This window comes from Neoarius graeffei, chromosome 5 (assembly GCF_027579695.1).
Source record: "Neoarius graeffei isolate fNeoGra1 chromosome 5, fNeoGra1.pri, whole genome shotgun sequence".
NCBI lineage: Eukaryota > Metazoa > Chordata > Actinopteri > Siluriformes > Ariidae > Neoarius > Neoarius graeffei.
Window position 1 is genome coordinate 5,254,699 of NC_083573.1, and position 18,218 is coordinate 5,272,916.

At 43.3% G+C, this 18,218-nt stretch overlaps 1 protein-coding gene across 5 annotated transcripts in view; it reads left to right on the forward strand.

Annotated features, from left to right (window-relative positions):
* dtna (dystrobrevin, alpha) overlaps nt 1–18,209 on the forward strand; it is a 30,727-nt gene extending 12,518 nt beyond the window's left edge. For 2 of the 5 annotated variants that reach the window (XM_060921023.1, XM_060921021.1), the window contains exons 9-22: nt 125–249; nt 4,512–4,589; nt 6,630–6,701; nt 6,930–7,022; nt 7,752–7,842; nt 7,949–8,037; nt 8,121–8,234; nt 10,421–10,517; nt 10,837–10,854; nt 12,260–12,422; nt 12,535–12,624; nt 12,870–12,927; nt 14,582–14,694; nt 14,779–18,209. In XM_060921023.1, the coding sequence (XP_060777006.1) occupies nt 125–249; nt 4,512–4,589; nt 6,630–6,701; nt 6,930–7,022; nt 7,752–7,842; nt 7,949–8,037; nt 8,121–8,234; nt 10,421–10,517; nt 10,837–10,854; nt 12,260–12,422; nt 12,535–12,624; nt 12,870–12,927; nt 14,582–14,694; nt 14,779–14,801 (1,224 nt within the window). In that variant the 3' untranslated portion in view covers nt 14,802–18,209. The remainder of the gene's footprint in view (nt 1–124; nt 250–4,511; nt 4,590–6,629; nt 6,702–6,929; nt 7,023–7,751; nt 7,843–7,948; nt 8,038–8,120; nt 8,235–10,420; nt 10,518–10,836; nt 10,855–12,259; nt 12,423–12,534; nt 12,625–12,869; nt 12,928–14,581; nt 14,695–14,778) is intronic. The other 3 variants (XM_060921022.1, XM_060921024.1, XM_060921025.1) reach the window with 3 other exon arrangements.
* Nucleotides 18,210–18,218: the final 9 nt, after the last annotated feature.

Sequence of the window (18,218 nt, forward strand, 5' to 3'; positions counted from 1 at the left end):
ACGCCAGGTTCAACCAATTCTTTCACACAGCGCAGATTGAGTTTAATTGAACGTCTCGAAGAAGGAAGCAACCAAAATCTTTGAAAAAAAAAATGCATAAGAGTAAATCTTTCCTCTCCTCCAGAAATCTCCTGCGAAGAAGTTATCGAATGCTCTGAGCAAGTCTCTGGGTTGTGCCTCGAACCGGGAGCCAGCCAATCCCATGTTCTTCGATGTTCCTGAGAAACCTTTAAACCTTGCTCATGTGGTGTAAGTCACTTGACATGCAGTAATCAGAGTAACAACAAGGCATTTGTTGCAAATTTGTTGTGGTGAAATTCGACCAACCTGTTCACCACCTCACCGATGATACATCCAGCACTGTGCAAAAGTCTTAGCACCCTCTTTTTTTTTTTAATACAGAATTTCTCGATTTCCGTTTTATGACTTGTACATTTTCAAGTCAAAACATTACAAAAACATTTTAGAGTTCCAAACGTTAATTTTTTTTTTTTTTTTATCCAGCACAAAATTAAGTGTGGCAGAAAAACAAAACGTTTATGTATCTGAGCAGCATATCAGTAGTCAAAGTGTCCAGAAGAACTGTGGCTGGTTCTGCAAGATGCTCAGTAAAACCTACAGCTCATTTCCACATAAAACTGCACTCCTTGTACGTACGATACCGGAGACTACTATTTTTTAATTTTTTTTTCTTAAAGCAAAGGGAATTTTGTCTTGCACCAAATATTGACTTTATGTTGATTTGTTATGGCTTAGTGATGACTGTTTATAATATTGTTTTAATGTTGAAACATTTAATTTAATTTAATTATTTCTAAGCCATTTTTGGTCGACAGCATTTCTTTACACGTGCCTAAGACTTTTGCACAGGACTATACGGAGATCCATTTCCACCACAGCACTGTTGAATTCTGGATTCTGATGGGTCAGAAAGCGTTGATTCATTTTCTAGAACAGCGGCTGCAAACCACAGGTTGATTTTAATGCCCTTTTTCAAATCCATTCTTGTTTCTACAGGATTCACCGATATAGAGAAGTTTTCTTTAAGGAGACGTTTGTTTAATATTCATGGAAGGAGTCTCCGGCGTCAGTAGCTATGTTTTCTGACGCAAGAAAGCTCACCTTCCAGTATTTGCCAGTTATTCCACGAAGTCAAGTCATAAGCCATGTACGACGAGATTGAGTGGAATAACTGTTTTATTCTATCCACATTCACTGGATTTTGAGAAACAGAGCATTTTTATTTTTTGCAAATTCGATCAATAAAAACTTTATACAAAACGTCCGACAAAATCATTTCCGCTTAGAACCTAAACAAACCGGCGAAATGACAGTAGCGATTTATGAAAAATGCGATAATTTTTTGAAAAAAAAAAAAACGTTCTTACCATCAAATACTTTTATTCCATATTTTATTGCTGAGTTTGTGTATTTTTGGGGTTTTGTTTTCGAGTAGAGTTTTTATTTTGTCCTCGGTTGGTTCAGCAAGACACTCCGCCATTTTGTTTTTCTCGACTCACGGTATACAGTGGGGAAAAAAAGTATTTGATGCACTGCCGATTTTGCAAGTTTTCCTACTTGCAAAGAATGGAGAGGTCTGAAATTTTTATCGTAGGTACACTTCAACTGTGAAAGACAGAATCTAAAAAAAAAAATCAGAAAATCACATTGTATGATTTTTAAATAATTTATTTGCATTTTATTGCATGAAATAAGTATTTGATCACCTACCAACCAGCAAGAATTCTGGCTCTCGCAGACCTGTTAGTTTTTCTTTAAGAAGCCCTCCTATTCGGCGGCACGGTGGTGTAGTGGTTTGCGCTGTCGCCTCACAGCAAGAAGGTCCGGGTTCGAGCCCCGTGGCCGGCGAGGGCCTTTCTGTGCGGAGTTTGCATGTTCTCCCTGTGTCCGCGTGGGTTTCCTCCGGGTGCTCCGGTTTCCCCCACAGTCTAAAGACATGCAGGTTAGGTTAACTGGTGACTCTAAATTGAGCGTAGGTGTGAATGTGAGTGTGAATGGTTGTCTGTGTCTATGTGTCAGCCCTGTGATGACCTGGCGACTTGTCCAGGGTGTACCCCGCCTCTCGCCCGTAGTCAGCTGGGATAGGCTCCAGCTTGCCTGCGACCCTACAGAACAGGACAAAGCGGCTAGAGATAATGAGATGAGACCTCCTATTCTCCACTCATTACCTGTATTAATTTCACCTGTTTGAACTCGTTACCTGTATAAAAGACACCTGTCCACACACTCAAATCAATCAGACTCCAACCTCTCCACCATGGGCAAGACCAAACAGCTGTCTTCAGGACACCAGGGACAAAATTGTAGACCTGCACGAGGCTGGGATGGGCTTCAGGACAATAGGCAAGCAGCTTGGTGACAAGGCAAGAACTGTTGGCGCAATTATTAGAAAATGGAAGAAACTCAAGATGACTGTCAGTCTCCCTCGGTCTGGGGCTCCATGCAAGATCTCGCCTCGTGGGGTATCAATGATCATGAGAAAGGTGAGGGATCAGCCCAGAAGTACACGGGAGGACCTGGTCAATGACCTGAAGAGAGCTGGGACCGCAGTCTCAAAGATTACCATTAGTAACACACTACGCCATCATGGATTAAAACCCTGCAGCGCACGCAAGCCAGCACATGTCCAGGCCCGTCTGAAGTTTGCCAGTGACCATCTGGATGATCCAGAGGAGGTGTGGGAGAAGGTCATGTGGTCAGATGAGACCAAAATAGAGCTTTTTGGTATAAACTCCACTCGCCGTGTTTGGAGGAAGAAGGAGGATGAGTACAACCCCAAGAACACCATCCCAACCGTGAAGCATGGGGGTGGAAACATCATACTTTGGGGGTGCTTTTCTGCAAAGGGGACAGGACGACTGCACCGTATTGAGGGGAGGATGGATGGGGCCATGTATCGCGAGATTTTGGGCAACCACCCCCTTCCCTCGGTAAGAGCATTGAAGATGAAACGTGGCTGGGTCTTCCAGCATGACAATGACCCGAAACACACAGCCAGGGCAACTAAGGAGTGGCTCCGTAAGAAGCATTTCAAGGTCCTGGAGTGGCCTAGCCAGTCTCCAGACCTGAACCCAATAGAAAATCTTTGGAGGGAGCTGAAACTCCATGTCGCCCAGCGACAGCCCTGAAACCTGAAAGACCTGGAGAAGATCCGTATGGAGGAGTGGGCCAAAATCCCTGCTGCAGTGTGTGCAAACCTGGTCAAGAACTACAGGAAACGTCTGACCTCTGTAATTGTAAACAACGGTTTCTGTACCAAATATTAAGTTCTATTTTTCTCATCTCATCTCATTATCTCTAGCCGCTTTATCCTGTTCTACAGGGTTGCAGGCAAGCTGGAGCCTATCCCAGCTGACTACAGGCGAAAGGCGGGGTTCACCCTGGACAAGTCGCCAGGTCATCACAGGGCTGACACATAGACACAGACAACCATTCACACTCACATTCACACCTACGCTCAATTTAGAGTCACCAGTTAACCTAACCTGCATGTCTTTGGACTGTGGGGGAAACCGGAGCACCCGGAGGAAACCCACGCGGACACGGCGAGAACATGCAAACTCCGCACAGAAAGGCCCTCGCCGGCCACGGGGCTCGAACCCGGACCTTCTTGCTGTGAGGCGACAGCACTAACCACTACACCACCGTGCCGCTCGTTCTATTTTTCTATTGTATCAAATCCTTATTTAATGCAATAAAATGCAAATTAATTATTTAAAAATCATACAATGTGATTTTCTGGATTTTTTTTTTTTTTAGATTCTGTCTCTCACAGTTCAAGTCTACTAACGATAAAAATTACAGACCTCTCCATTCTTTGTAAGTGGGAAAACTTGCAAAATCGGCAGTGTATCAAATACTTATTTTCCCCACTATATGAGTTGATATCCTCGTAGTAGAGTAGCCAATCAGAGCGCACGATTGCTCGTATCTAGTGAAATGTGGAGAGAATAATACAAAATGCTTTTTTTTGTTTGAGAGTGAGAGGAGGGAGGGAAGAGAGAGGTTGTTCAATTGCTTGAATGAATGACTGTCGTTGTAGTTGCGATAACGCAAGCGGTAACTTTTGTTAACTCGCTAACAAGCAGTAACTACATTTCGATTCAATGTAAACGTAAACGGATAAAAAAACAATTTGTTAGGGTTGACAGATTGCTGTGGGATAAGAAGAATAAAACATCAAAATGTGTTGTGAATGAGGTTCTTTTTTCTACACTGATTATTTTTTGGGGAAGCACTGCACTTAATATCATTTTTGTCTCCCCCCCCCCCCTTTTTGCCTTCCAAAAATAGTGACACTTGGTAAGTCTTGGTACATGTTTGCATATTAAACACCCTAATCATTTACACTGCCAAATTTATACGGTGTAAAAATATACACACACAATGTACAAAAACTCACCACATCACTCACTCGAGTTCTCTATCATCACTGTGTCCTCTAATTCTTTTCTTTATCTATTATTTTATAACTTGTGTCTCTGCTCCAGGCCTCCAAGGCCAGCGAACAGTGGGAACGAGTACACGCTGTCGCACACCATGCCGTCCACCAACAAGCCCTTCAGAGTGTGAGTGCAACATCGAATACACACCACTGTCCTGCTACACGGCAAAAAATATCTTTGTCGGAGCACGTTACGTTACGTTACGATCAACCAAATCTAATTTCTAGACATTAAAAGCTTGAATCGTTCTTATCCTCCTGGGACTTCTTTTCGGGAAATTTCTCATCAGTTGATCTGCCAACAGAACAACTACTTCAAACTTGAAATCATTAAAACTGGCTCTCGTTTTCATCATGATCTATTTTTGGTTCATTGCGATTTTCGAATTGGAAATACCAGAGCTATTTTATTTCTCGTTTCAAGTTAATTCCACTTGCTAAGATGTTTTGTTGGTTTTTTTTGCAGTGTAAAACATGTTATCAGCCAAAGAATGAGCCCGTCTTCATTTTGTTAGAGCCTGTATAATAAAAATCAATAAAAACACTAAAGTGCAGTGTTGCAGGACGAAAAGGAGCAGGATTAGAACCTTCAAAATGACAGAACATTTAAGATGCTCATATCGACAAACAGAGGTGCTAATACGTAGCCTTGACCTTAGGAAACTCTGCACTCACCGGCCACTTTATAAGGAACACTCCTCCATCCACCTGCTGTTTTATGCAGTTCCCTAATCAGCCAATCCAAATCAAGAGCTTCAGTTAATGTTCAAACATCAGAATTGGAAAAACCGATCTCATAGTGTGACTTCCTTTCACTGTGGTATGGGTGTTGGTTTGAGCCAGATTACTATTTTTGGTTTGAGTATTTCAAAAACTGCTGATCTCCTGCTGGGGTTTTCACACACAACAGTCTCGAGAGTTTACACAGAATGGTGCGAAAAAAACAACAACCAAACATCGAGCGAACGACAGTTCTGTGGGTGGAAACAAACGTCTTGTTGATGAGAAAGGTCAGAGGAAAATGGACGGATTGGTTCGAGCTTTTTTTGCCAGGAAGGATAGAGTTACTCATATAAATCACTCATTACAACCATGGCGAGCAGAAAAGCATCTCAGCATGCAACAGAAAACAGAAGAGCACATTGGGTTCCACTCCTGCGAAGAACAGGAATCTTAAAATCAACAAGTTCCTATTCAAGTGGCCGGTGAGTGTATGTGAAAAATGATACGTTTTGACCTTTTCAGCTAAAACACAAATTTAAAGCGAGACGGCCTTTCGATTTCATAAAATCCGTGAAATTTAGTTCCCTCTGAAATTGTGATATATGTTTATTTCTGTAATATCTCACAAAAAAACAGGCCATTCTGTGGCTGGGAAGTTATTTAATTTGAAGGGATTAAAGCAAATAATTTGCATGAAATCGCTCGCTTCGCGCAGGCAAGCAGACAGAGGAAGTCCGTGTGCGCATGCGCAGGTTTCCCTTTGAGCATGCACTGACAGTTCCATCATTCTGTCGCTAAACGAACAGCTGATCACGCTGAGCGCCGATATTTATTAGTTTGGTCCTGCGTTTCTTTTCCTTCGTAGATAACATAACGTCTTTTCTTCTCGCTTTCTTTCCGTTACTGTAGTCGCTCTTTCACGTTTCATTCGCACACTCACGTCCTCCATTTTTCTCTCCTGTTTCAAATTTGTATCCCACAATGCCTTGCGTAAACGGGAAAAGCCCACCACGTGATGCATGATGTAGTATCTTGAATTGAGTCATAGTGAAGCAGGAAAAAAATCGTGGAGAATTTAGGGCCACGTGGAGATAAATTCATTAATTGTTCTATTTAAAATAATAATAATAAAACTGGAAGTCTGCGATTCGAATTCAGTAGCTTTCGGCCCACGAAACAAAAATAATTGGGTGTCGGGGAAAATTCTTTTTATGACCCAAACTTGAAAAATCTGAAAGGCGGTCTACCTTGAAAAAAAGAACAGCGGAAAAGCAAATTCGCCGAAGGGGAAAGGACGGTGGGCGTAAAAGACGTGCATTCGCTATCGTCTAGCAGCACTGCGGACTATATACAGTAGATATGAGCTCAGAATTTCAGCAGAAGGGTTTTCCAGCCTGCCATAACTCATGAAGTGAGTGTGTGATGGTTTTCACTTTCACAGAGCCGGGAATGAGGACGTTAAACAGAGAAAACTCCTGACTCGGGATACTCCAGACCTACTGAAAGGGAAAGGGTGAGCGAGCGTGTTTTCTTTACATCTCAAAAGCTCAAGTGACTTTCCGATCACTCTTTTTATTTAATAAAAGGTGCATTAAAGTAGCACAGGCCCCTGTATAACCCAACTCAATAACATTAGACCAGATGTAGCTGTTGGAAAGCTGTGCCGTTTTCCCCCCTCCCTGTTTATTATAATATACAGTACCATATAACTAATGTGTGTTTTGTAAACCGCTGTTTTCAGGGTTCAGTACAGCCTTGATATTGCGGACAGACTTTCAGATGAACATGTTCTCATTGGGTTATACGTGAACCTCCTCCAAAAGAACCGCACCGGGTTAGTGTGATTAGCATGCGGCTGGAAGCTGCCGTTTCTCGCACCATCCTTTTCTAATATTAGTAGAGCACTGATCTAAAATGACCTAGTGACCATTTTGGAAATCTGCTAACAGCCAGTTCTTGTTTTTTTTTTTGACAGTAGAATTTGTCCTAACTCCATTGCTTTGTGTTACTGAAAAAAAAAAAAAAAATACAGTATTGCTGTGTATTTGTATCTCTTAACCTTAACTAACAACTATTGCATAACGCATTTAACGGCACATGAAGTTTTTTATTCCCCTTATAACATAGCAACATTCCAAGGGTTCAAAAACTCGTACTTTTTTTTTTTTAATCCCTTTCTAGTTACATTTAATGCTTTGGAATCTGTAATGTTCATGTTATAGAAGCTATAGACAGTCATTTCCTCGCCAGTCTCATTTAAAAAAAAAAAAAAAAAAAGTCGTGTTTCTGACGAACCGCAAAGCGTCAACTCCTTTTTCCTGAACGTGTCAGAAAACAAAGTTACAGCTTTAAGGATCCAGCGCTGACACTGGAGACTCCTTCCATAAAAGTTAAGCACCTCCTTCGTGAAAACCTTCCCATATCAACGACTATGCACTCTCTTCTTTTATCCATCTGCAGAAATCAGTCAGTCAGTCAGTCTCCATGTGCTGTTTCTCTCTCCATCCTAACCAGCTAACACACTAACCTGCATATGATTCGAAATTTTCTTCTTATATTGAAGTTTGCTGGAAAGCAGGACGAATAATCAGGATGATGAGCACTACCTCATTGCCCGCTATGCTTCCCGATTGGCTGCCGACAGAACATCAGTGGTAAGATGGCCAATCCAGTTGTTTTTTTTGTTCCCTCCCCTCCTGACAGCTTTTAGCAGCAAATATTGAGACAATAAACGATTGTCTGAATTTACCTATACTGCAGCAATCCAGAGTGCCGACTGACCTGTCTCTCTCTCTGGACACGAACAAACAACAGAGGCAACTCATCGCTGAACTGGAAAGCAAGAACAAGTAATAAGAATTTAAAGAGACACGTTCAAGTTTAAAGATTGTGTATTGGTAAAGCAGGTCACTTATTCCATTGCTGTTGACAGGGAAATCTTGCAGGAGATCCAGCGGTTAAGACAGCAGCATGATGAAGCATCGCAGCCTCTTGCGGACAAAAGCCAGCAAAACCCGACACTGCTTGCTGAGCTTCACCTTCTAAGGTATAAAATTCTTGTCACGACTTGCATATTGATCTTTATAACTAACAACTAATCTTCAAGGACTCGTCTTCTTCTTCCGGCTGCTCCCGTTAGGGGTCGCCACAGTGGGTCATCCTTCCCAATTTGATGATTCGTATATTTGATTTGGTATCGGTTTTTACACCGGATGCCCTTCCTGACACAACCCTCCCCAATCTATCCGGGCTTGGGACTCGGTATGCACTGGCTTGTGCAACCCCAGTGACTGGGTATTTTACCTCATCTTTGAACTGTGGGAGGAAACCGGAGCACCCGGAGGAAACCCACACAGACTCCACACGGAAAGGCCCCTGTTGGCTGAGAGGTTCAAACCCGGAATCTTCTTGCAGTGAGGCGACAGTGATAACCACTGCACCACCGTGCCACCCAAGTAATCTTCAAGGACATCCATCCATCCATTTTCCTTCCCTGCTTATCCTGTGCAGGGTCGCGGGCAAGCTGGAGCCTATCCCAGCTGGCTATGGGCGAGAGGCAGGGTACACCCTGGACAAGTTGCCAGGTCATCGCAGCACTTCTTCAAGGACATCCAAGATTTATTTTGTAATGAAATGGACTTGCTCCATTTTCACTTTGGTTAATTCTTTCCGACATTATCCACAATCTCGTTCGACTACCTGCTTGTAGCGGTGCAATGGGATTTCACCCCTTCTTCATCTCTACCTCAAGAAACAGAACCATGAAATGATGCTTTAGACTTTTTGTCTGTATATCTGTTTTATCTCTTCATCTGTAAGAAGGTGAGAGAGTTGGACAGACTAAAGTGCCGCCGGGGGCCAGTGGAGGGAATGTCACAATGGGGTAATGCTGGAGATGCTGAAATCAAGTCTTGCAGCTGCACTGCAAGGGTCAGACTTGTCAGGAGCGAGTTTCTGTCATCCATTCTCAAGATGGTACAGTCTCCCATGGATAGGATAATCATGACCAGATCCTCTTGATGTTGCCAAGGAAAAACCATCCATCCATTATCTGTAACTGCTTATCCTGTGCAGGGTCGTGGGCAAACTGGAGCCTATCCCAGCTGACTATGGGTGAGAGGCGGGGCACACCCTGGACAAGTCACCAAATCATCGCAGGGCTGACACACATATAGAGAGAAACAACCATTCACACTCACACCTGCATGTCTTTGGACTGTGGGGAAATGGAGTACCCAGAGGAAACCCATGCAGACACGGGGAGAGCATGCAAACTCCACACAGAAAGGCCCCTGTTGGCCACTGGGCTCGAACCCAGATCCTTCTTGCTGTGAGGCGACAGTGCTAACCACTACACCACTGTGCTGCCCAAGGAAAAACCAACATGACTAATTCAGGTTGCCGAAGAATATTTGGCTGTCCAGGACGACTACCCCAAGTGACAGATGATGTGAAGTGAGAGTTGGCCATGGAGATCGCAAGATCTCGACATCTCCAGGAACGTTCAACAGCTCAATCTTACTGGGATTTATTTTCCATCCGAGATCCGAGCAGAAATACGAGTGTCTAAAAGGGGGAAAGGAGAAGAGATGAGTTGAGTGTCATCAGCATAACAGTGGTATGAAAGCCCATGTGAGGATATGATGTCACTGAGAGCAGGGATAGCTTGATAACAGAAGAGGACCAAGCACTGAGCCTTTGGGACACCAGTGGAGAGTCTGCACGGAGCAGACAGAGATGTGGATCCCACGTAATGTCACCTGACATGACCGTCCCTCCAGGTAAGAAGCAAACCACTCCTGTGCTGCACCATGAATTCCAAGACTAATGAGGAATGACAGGAGAGTCTCGCGACTGACTCTCAAAAGCCACTGAAAGGTCGAGCAGGAGGAAGACTCGGGACAGCTTGATGGATCTCATGGCATGAAGCTTGAAAGTACCATTTCTGTGGAGCGTGCCACTTTGAAGCCAGACTGGTGAGAGTCTTGGAGGTCGTTCTGTCCACATAGTGGACCTGCATGACCGAGTCGGGTTCGTGATATGAGTAGAGAAGGATCGTTGTCCAGAGCTCCCCAGAGATTTGATGTGCGAGATCATGAGATGTTGCTGTAGACAGGGGAGTCTGGGGAAATTGGGGGAGACAGTGACCAGATTTGGTGACCTATCTGTAGAGAGTTTTCAGTGATGATTCAGAGCACAGTCATATCTTCATTGTTCTGTTAATTCCTTTAGGCAGCGGAAAGGAGAACTGGAAGACAGGATGTCGTCTCTTCAAGAGAGTCGAAGAGAACTGATGGTGCAGCTGGAACAGCTCATGTTACTCTTAAAGGTAGGAGATAATTTGATGAAATGAAATGAGAAACAGTGATGAAACCAACTGCTGGAGACAAGACACGATGCACTTCACGATTAACCCATTAAACTCCGAGCCAGGGATTTGTTTTAAAGTATATTATTCAGCAACAACAACTCTGAAAATACAGGAATAGAAAAAGGTACAAAGAAAGTGAGGAATGTTCATCTGGATCTGGTTATGAAGATGATATGAATGCCACAATACACTGTAATATCAGGGAGACATTTTTGCTGAATGATCTGATATGTTCTGGCGCATTGTCCCAGTAAACACCGCCTCGTTTTGTTTCCAGGAGGAAGAACGGAAGCAGGTAGTAAGCTTATGAGACTTCCGTAGACTGCGTGTGTGGAAATGTCTCAGGGATGAGTAAGATGTCTGGGTTTGAACGCATGCTGGTGTTGCTTTTTCAGAGGAGAAACTTCCAGACTATTCACACTAATGCATCATAATTATGAGCCCTGTGTGATGTGGTGTGATACCCGAGACAGAATAGAGCTCTATGACATGTTCGTAGAGTATTATACAAACTTAGTGGTACAGAAATTTCAGTTGGAGTCGAAAACCAATTTTTCCAGAATTCAGCTACCTGGGGAATTTTTCCAAACCACCACACACACATATAATAGAATATCTAAGTACTGCATCATTCTCAATATCCAAAACAATGACGTAGTTAGGAACACCAATGAGCGAACCATATGGCAGCAGAAGTAGAGGTTCAGTGAATGTGAATATCAGTTGATGAGAGAGGCCAGAGGAGAATGAACAGACTGGTTCGGGCTGACAGGAAGGGTAAGGCAGCTGGGCCATAGAAGGTTCACGCTGCACGCTGCATGCTGCACACTACACGCTACACGCGTGTAAAGAAAAGTGGACAAACGTAGCATGACTTGTTCTGGGCCATAGAACGGCGTTCACGTTGCACGCTGCACACTTCACGCGTGAAGCGTGAAATGAACATGCACACTTTTTTCTAGGCGTGAAGATGGAAATTCCAGTCAATGCATGCGGTCACCACTGCGCCAGCCAATCAGAACGGGTCTAGGGAGATAACTCTATGCTTTCAGGGGAAAACTTCAGAAAAAATATAATTGAATGGTATAATTGAAAAATAGTTCTTCATTGGGATTGTCAAGCAGATTATAGAATGTTCGGTGAAATTCACCACGGGTTTCTCTCAGAAGGAAGTGTTCTCGGCTCCAAATTCTGTTCCTTTTTCTCTTCCTCTGTCTCAGTAAAAGCAGAATGAGGCAATCGTCGTCATCCGAAGAGTCCATATTGTTGGTTATTGTTGTATTACTCGGTCAAAGTAGAACAGACGCAACACGTGAACATCCAAGCATGAAGTTTAATGGCCCAGGGTCCGGTTCTTCACGTGAACGTGTAGCGTGTAGCGTGCAGCATGCAGCGTGAACCTTCTATGGCCCAGCAGCCTAACGGAGACTCTTTACAACCGTGGCGAGCGGAAAAGCATCTCAAAACACATAATACATTGAACCTTGAGGCGTACAACAGCTGTAGACCACATCGACCAAGAACGGGAATCTGCGTCTCCAGTGGGCTCAAGACCACGCGATAGTTTTGACTCTTTGTTAACTGCATGAATGTTCCGAATCAATTAACCAGCAAGTAACAACGTGCTCTAACACGCTCGAATAATCCACAAGCAAAATTCTGCATTTATTCTTGCATCATGTTGCATTACTTTGTGTCAGAATCAGGGTCCAGGCTCCTCCTCTCGTTCCTCTCCAAGCAACACCGCCAGCAGCTCCATCCCCACGCCTGTACCGTCAACTTCCGGCAACACGACACCCAGTCAGACGCCTCAGGACTCGCTCATGGGGCTCGGAGGAGACGTCATACAGGCTTTTGCTCAGAGTATGGACGCCATTATCTATACGTAAAAATCCAATTATCACAAAGACTAACCGTCGCAGTAATCAGGTTATTTCTTGGAGCTAATGCGTTTGTTGCTCTTCCTGCGGTTTAGGTTCGAGACAAAACTTAAGAAACGACCTGCTCGTGGCTGCGGACTCCATCACCAGCACCATGTCCTCACTGGTTAAAGAGCTTCACTCGGGTAAACCGTCCTTTACGTAAGCAAGAAAACACTCTGCGTCACGCTGTGAAAGAAAAATAATCAACAGTGAAGCAGAGTTCAGCAAGTTGGTTGATTTCCAGTCACAGCATGTCTCGAAGCGTTTTACTTCTTCGACCAGAGAACTGTTGAAGTCTGATTGGTCAGATTACGGTTCTCGAACAACACTGTAATAAAGAACACAATTAAAGCATTTCTAAACATTTCTCTTGTCATATCATTTCTAGAAGCAGGAAGCGAGTCTGACAGTAACGCTGATGCAGATGCTGATGGACTCACGTCACGGTAACTCGGTAGCTCTATTAAACCACTCACACTGTCACAAATGTTTGAAATAGTCCCCGATGCAGAAGGAAAAGTCCGGGGGGGGGTGGAGCTGGATCTGATCCAACTCCTCCTCTCAGCCCATACAATGCACACAGCAAACACACAGCTCCACCTCATGGACTTTTGGACCAACTTGACCTGGCTCCGGCCCATGGATGCTTTGTTTCACACTTGGTAATTTGGGGAAAAGGTGCAACAGATGCCCTTGAGGTCCAAATATGGACCTTTGAAGATATACAACATCCTCTAGTTCCTGGTCTTGAACTGTATCTACCGTAAATCAGTGTACGCCATGGATGCATTGTAACCCGACATAGCTGCGATATAAATATTTGTGTGTTGATGCGAGAATTAAATAAATAAACATGAGCGTTTACAAGGGCAGTTTGTAAAAATGCAAACGAATCCAAACGTTGCTGGCGAAATTTGGGTGATAGGCGCACGAACGGTGGGGGGGACAAACTAAACCACAATACACACAAAATCGCACATTGGGGTCTCTGAAATGAGTCGGCGTTTCTGTCGCTTCGACCTCACCAGGCTTGTAGTACTCGAGTCCAGGACTCGAGCCCGACTCGACCTTTTTCTTTATTTTTTGTAACATGCCATAATAATTTGGCATAAGATATTTAATATCTACATAAATTTTTGTACTAATTTTGTGCAAGAGTGTCACACCTGTGCACCTTGGCGCGTGCATCAGATAGACTCTCGGGCGCTCTCCGGACAGCGCACGTGTCAAGCGGACTCTCGCATGCACACCATAAATGACTCGCACCTGCACAGGATTAAAGCTCAATCAGCGCGCTGATATAAAAACTGTAAAAAACGCACTTACTTTGCGAGGTATTGAGTTGCCTTGCTGACACATTACCGAGCCTTATTTCCTTGTTTGGATTCCTGATGCTGTTTCTCGTCTTTGATTCTGCCGAGTCTTCGATAGCCTGTTTGTTCCTCGCTCGACCTGTCGCCCGTTTCACCGTTTTACGATTTTGCTTGCCGTTCTGGATTGTTTATCTTCACTTGTATTAATAAACACACCTTCTGCACTTCCATCCGTCTCCCAACCGTCTCTGACAGAATACTTCACACTCCCTGACAAAGAGAAGCGTATTCACCTGTTCATACGCCATGTTCAGGAACAAACTAATGTTCATGGCGCTGAAACAGACACCATCACATGGTGCGGTTGGAGTCTTGTTCTCGGACTCGACTCAAATTTTTTTTAATGACTTGGACTTGAACACTGGGGACTTGTGACTCGAGGTTTAGTGCCTCAGCTACAACACTGGACCTCACGAAACAAACTCAGTGTCCATCATCCTGGCTTTTGGGATGTAGTGACACTGTGTCACCACTAGGGGTCAGAATCAGGAAACCATTTCAAACTTGGAGCTCTGTCAATTTTTTGGGGGGAGAAAAACAGAATTCCATTTTTTTTTTCCTCCACAAAATTTGTGTCTGATATTAGAAGATTACCTCCCATTCGATCTCAATCACAAATTCCTTCAATGTTTGTGTGTCTTGAAAAGGAAAAATGATGTCGATTTGTTTTGTTTTTTCTTGGTATGTCACACATTTTCTTGTATTGGATGTGTTTTGGGACCAACAGGGTGTTAGATGAGGACCTAGAAGGAGAGGGAGGTTATGAGAAGGAGCTGGAGCGGCGTCTGGAGAGAGAACTGAGGACGGACGAGAAAACAGCTGCTGGAGAAAGTCGAAATGGTGCGCGCACACAACAGAATTCCAGCGAAATATAGCCAAGGAATTTTTTATGCAAGAATGACTTGAAAAGTGTGTCTCTTCCAGGCAGAGGAATCACGCAGTACTGAAACGCTGAGCACTCGACAATGACGACGGCTGAATCTACTGAGCATTAACACCACTCCTGTAAATATCCGCGACGATCCAACATCGTGTTTGAGAAAAATACTGTGAACTGACGACTGACTCGGAGATTATGCACAGCAGATATATGTCATAACACCATCAGTGCCATAAAACGAAGAAACACCAATACGGACGTTATTTTGCCGACATTTTGTGTACTGTACCTTCAGAAAGTGGCGGGAAAATCAGGTTTAACAAAGCTGCTGTCTTTTATAGCGTACGTCACACCTTGCACTGACTCGTCCGCGAACTAGCAAGCGTTCTTTCTTTCTTTCAATCACGTTGGATTCTGGTTCGGGTATGTCCCGTTGGTTGGTCGCGCTTTTGTTTAATTTGGATTTTAAAAGATTCATAGAGCCAGTAAAATCGCAAATGACTACTACACTGCCTTAGCTGAGCGAATCAGGTTAACCTTTGAAAAATTCTCCTGAATTATTCGAAAAAAAAAATTTCATTAAAAACCAAATTGCCCTTTCACACTGGTATGCTCAAGTTCCGGTGGCGTTCATTCCGGAAACAAGCAGCTTGATGAAACGCTTGTGAAAATGTTAAAAGAAGCTGACTCGCATTCAAAAGTATCGGAACAGAAATTTCATGTCTTTGAAATGATCTCGTCCACGTCAGACATCGAATTTCAAATTTCAGCTACAGTTCTGATATTTCCTAAAATCCTCAACTCTTAAAAACATGGAGGTTTTTTTTTTTTGAAATACAAAGTAGGTGAAAACCTGTCATTTTGAAAGGTAGCTCTTACCCCTAGCAAGTTCAAAACAAAGCAAAAGAAATGAAATTTATTTCACGTGACGTGTATATAATGGCCCTTTTCCACTACCCTTTTTCAGCTCACTTCAGCCCGACATGGCTCGCGTTTCGACTACCAAAGAACAGCACGACTCGGCTCGCTTCAGCCCTGCTTAGCCCCTAAAACTCGCACGGTTTTGGAGTGGGGCTGAAGCGAGCCAAAGCGAGCCGAGTGAGGCTGGGGGCGTGAGCAGACACTCCCCTGTGCACTGATTGGTGAGGAGGAGTGTCCTCACATGCCCACACACGCCCCGCGAGCACGCTGGGATCTGTAAACACCGCAAACCCGGAAGAAGACGAATTACGAGAATTTCTGAAGCCTTATGCGCCTCGCCTCATCTATACGCTCTTGCCAGTATCTGTTGGCGTTGTCGGTGACAACAAGCCACAGCACCAAGACCAGCAACACTAACGACTCCATGTTTATTGTTTACTATCCGGGTCGTGAGACTACCGCTTAAAAGATCACTGATGTCACTGTTTGCGCTGCTTAACGACATCACGTGACGTCCACCCACTTTCGCTAACTCCACCCAATGTGTCCACCCACTTCCAGCCAGCACGGTTCAGCGCGGTTGTAGTCGAAATGCAACTCCAACAGCCCCACTCAGCTCGACTCAGCCTGACTCAGCACGGCACGGCTCAGCCCAACTCAGCCGCGTTGGTAGTGGAAAAGCGGCATAAGAGAGTCCAAATATACAGTACCAGTTAAAAGTTTGTACTCCCCTACTCTACTCATTGAGGTTTTTTTTTTTCTGTTTTCTACAGTGTTGAACAATACTGAAGACATCAAAACTATGAAATAACATCAGGAACCTGCAGTACTATGCAAAAGTCTTTGGCACCCTATCTTTTTTTTTTTTTTTCCATGCAAACTTGATTGATTTCTATTTTATGACTTCTACATTATCGAGTCAAAACATTTTAGATTTCCAAACATTCGGTTTTTTTCCAGCACAAAATTAAATGTTACAGGGAAAAAAAAAAAAAAGCGTTGGTTTGTATCTGAGCAGCATATTCCATCGGAGAGCACTTTTCAGATGAAAAAAGAAAACTGCAAAAGTTTTGGTGCAAAATGAAGAAGCGAGTGTGACAAAGTGTCCAGAAGAACTGTGGCTGGTTCTGGAAGCTGCTCTAAAACCTACAGCTCATTTCTGCATAAAACTGCACTCACTGGACCTGAGATTGCGGTTTTTGGTTTTTTTTTTTTAATGCAAAAGGTCGTCTCACACCAAATATCTACTTTGCATTTATTCATTTATTATGGCTTACTACTTTTTCACGTTGAAACATTTCATTTCATTATTTTTTAAGGCAGTTTTGGTCGACAGCATTTCTTTACACGTGCGTAAGACTTTTGCACAGTCCTGTGGATGGAATTATGTACGAAATAAAAGTGTGAAACAAACAAAACGTTTGATAGTTTAGATTCTTCAAAGTATCCAGCGTTTACCTCGATGACGCTTTGCATACTATTGGCGTTATCTTAACCAGCTTCGTGAGGTAGTCACCTGGAACGCTTTTCAATTGACAAGTGTGTCGTGTCAAAAGAATTAGTGGACGAGTTTCTTGTCTTCTTAAAGCTAGACCGCCTTTCAGATTTTTCAATTTCAGGTCATAAAAAGAATTTTTCCCGACACCTAATTATTTTTGTTTAGTGGACCCAAAGCTACTGAATTTGAATCAGAGACTTCAAATTGTATTAGTTTTCTTTTTAAACAGAACAATTCATGACTATCTCCAAGTGGCCCTAAATTCTCCGCTATTTTTTCCTGCTTCACCATGACCCAATTCAAGATACTACATCATGCATCACATCCCGTGGTGGGCTTTCCCTGTTCGCGCAAGGCATTGTGGGATACAAATTTGAAACAGGAGAGAAAAATGGAGGACGTGAGTGTGCGAATGAAACGTGAAAGAGCGACTACAGTAACGAGCACCTCGGTGTGATCAGCTGTTCGTTTAGCGACAGAACGAAGGTAAACCTGCGCATGCGCACACGGACTTCCTCTGTCTGCTTGACTGCACGAAGCGAGCGATTTCATGCACATTATTTGCTTTAATCCCCTCAAATTAAATAACTTCCAAGCCACGGAATGGCCTGATATTTTTGAGAGATTACAGAAATAAACATATCACAATCAAGAACCGCTCAACTAAGTAAAGAGAGACGGCATCCATCATTACTTGAAGACATGAAGTGACTTTTAATTCATAAAAATAAAGAAAAACTATTGAATTAGAAGGCGTGTCCAAACTTTTGATCTTTGTCAGCTTCCAATCTGAGTTAAAACACTGTTAATTATCGTATTTAAGCGCGCGCCTCTCAGCACATGTCTAAAGTAATTAATTTTTTTGTGGACTAAATGAATACGAGTCTGGCGTTGTAATTTAAATTATAAGACACTTTTCAAGGCTCATGGTTTCAGCACAGCAGTTGTTATAAATATGATTTCTACACACTCCGCACACTTGAAACAATAACCTGCTCACCATTTTGAACTGATCTGTTACATTTTGCATGGTGCAAATAAAAAAAATTCAAGATATTTTGTTGT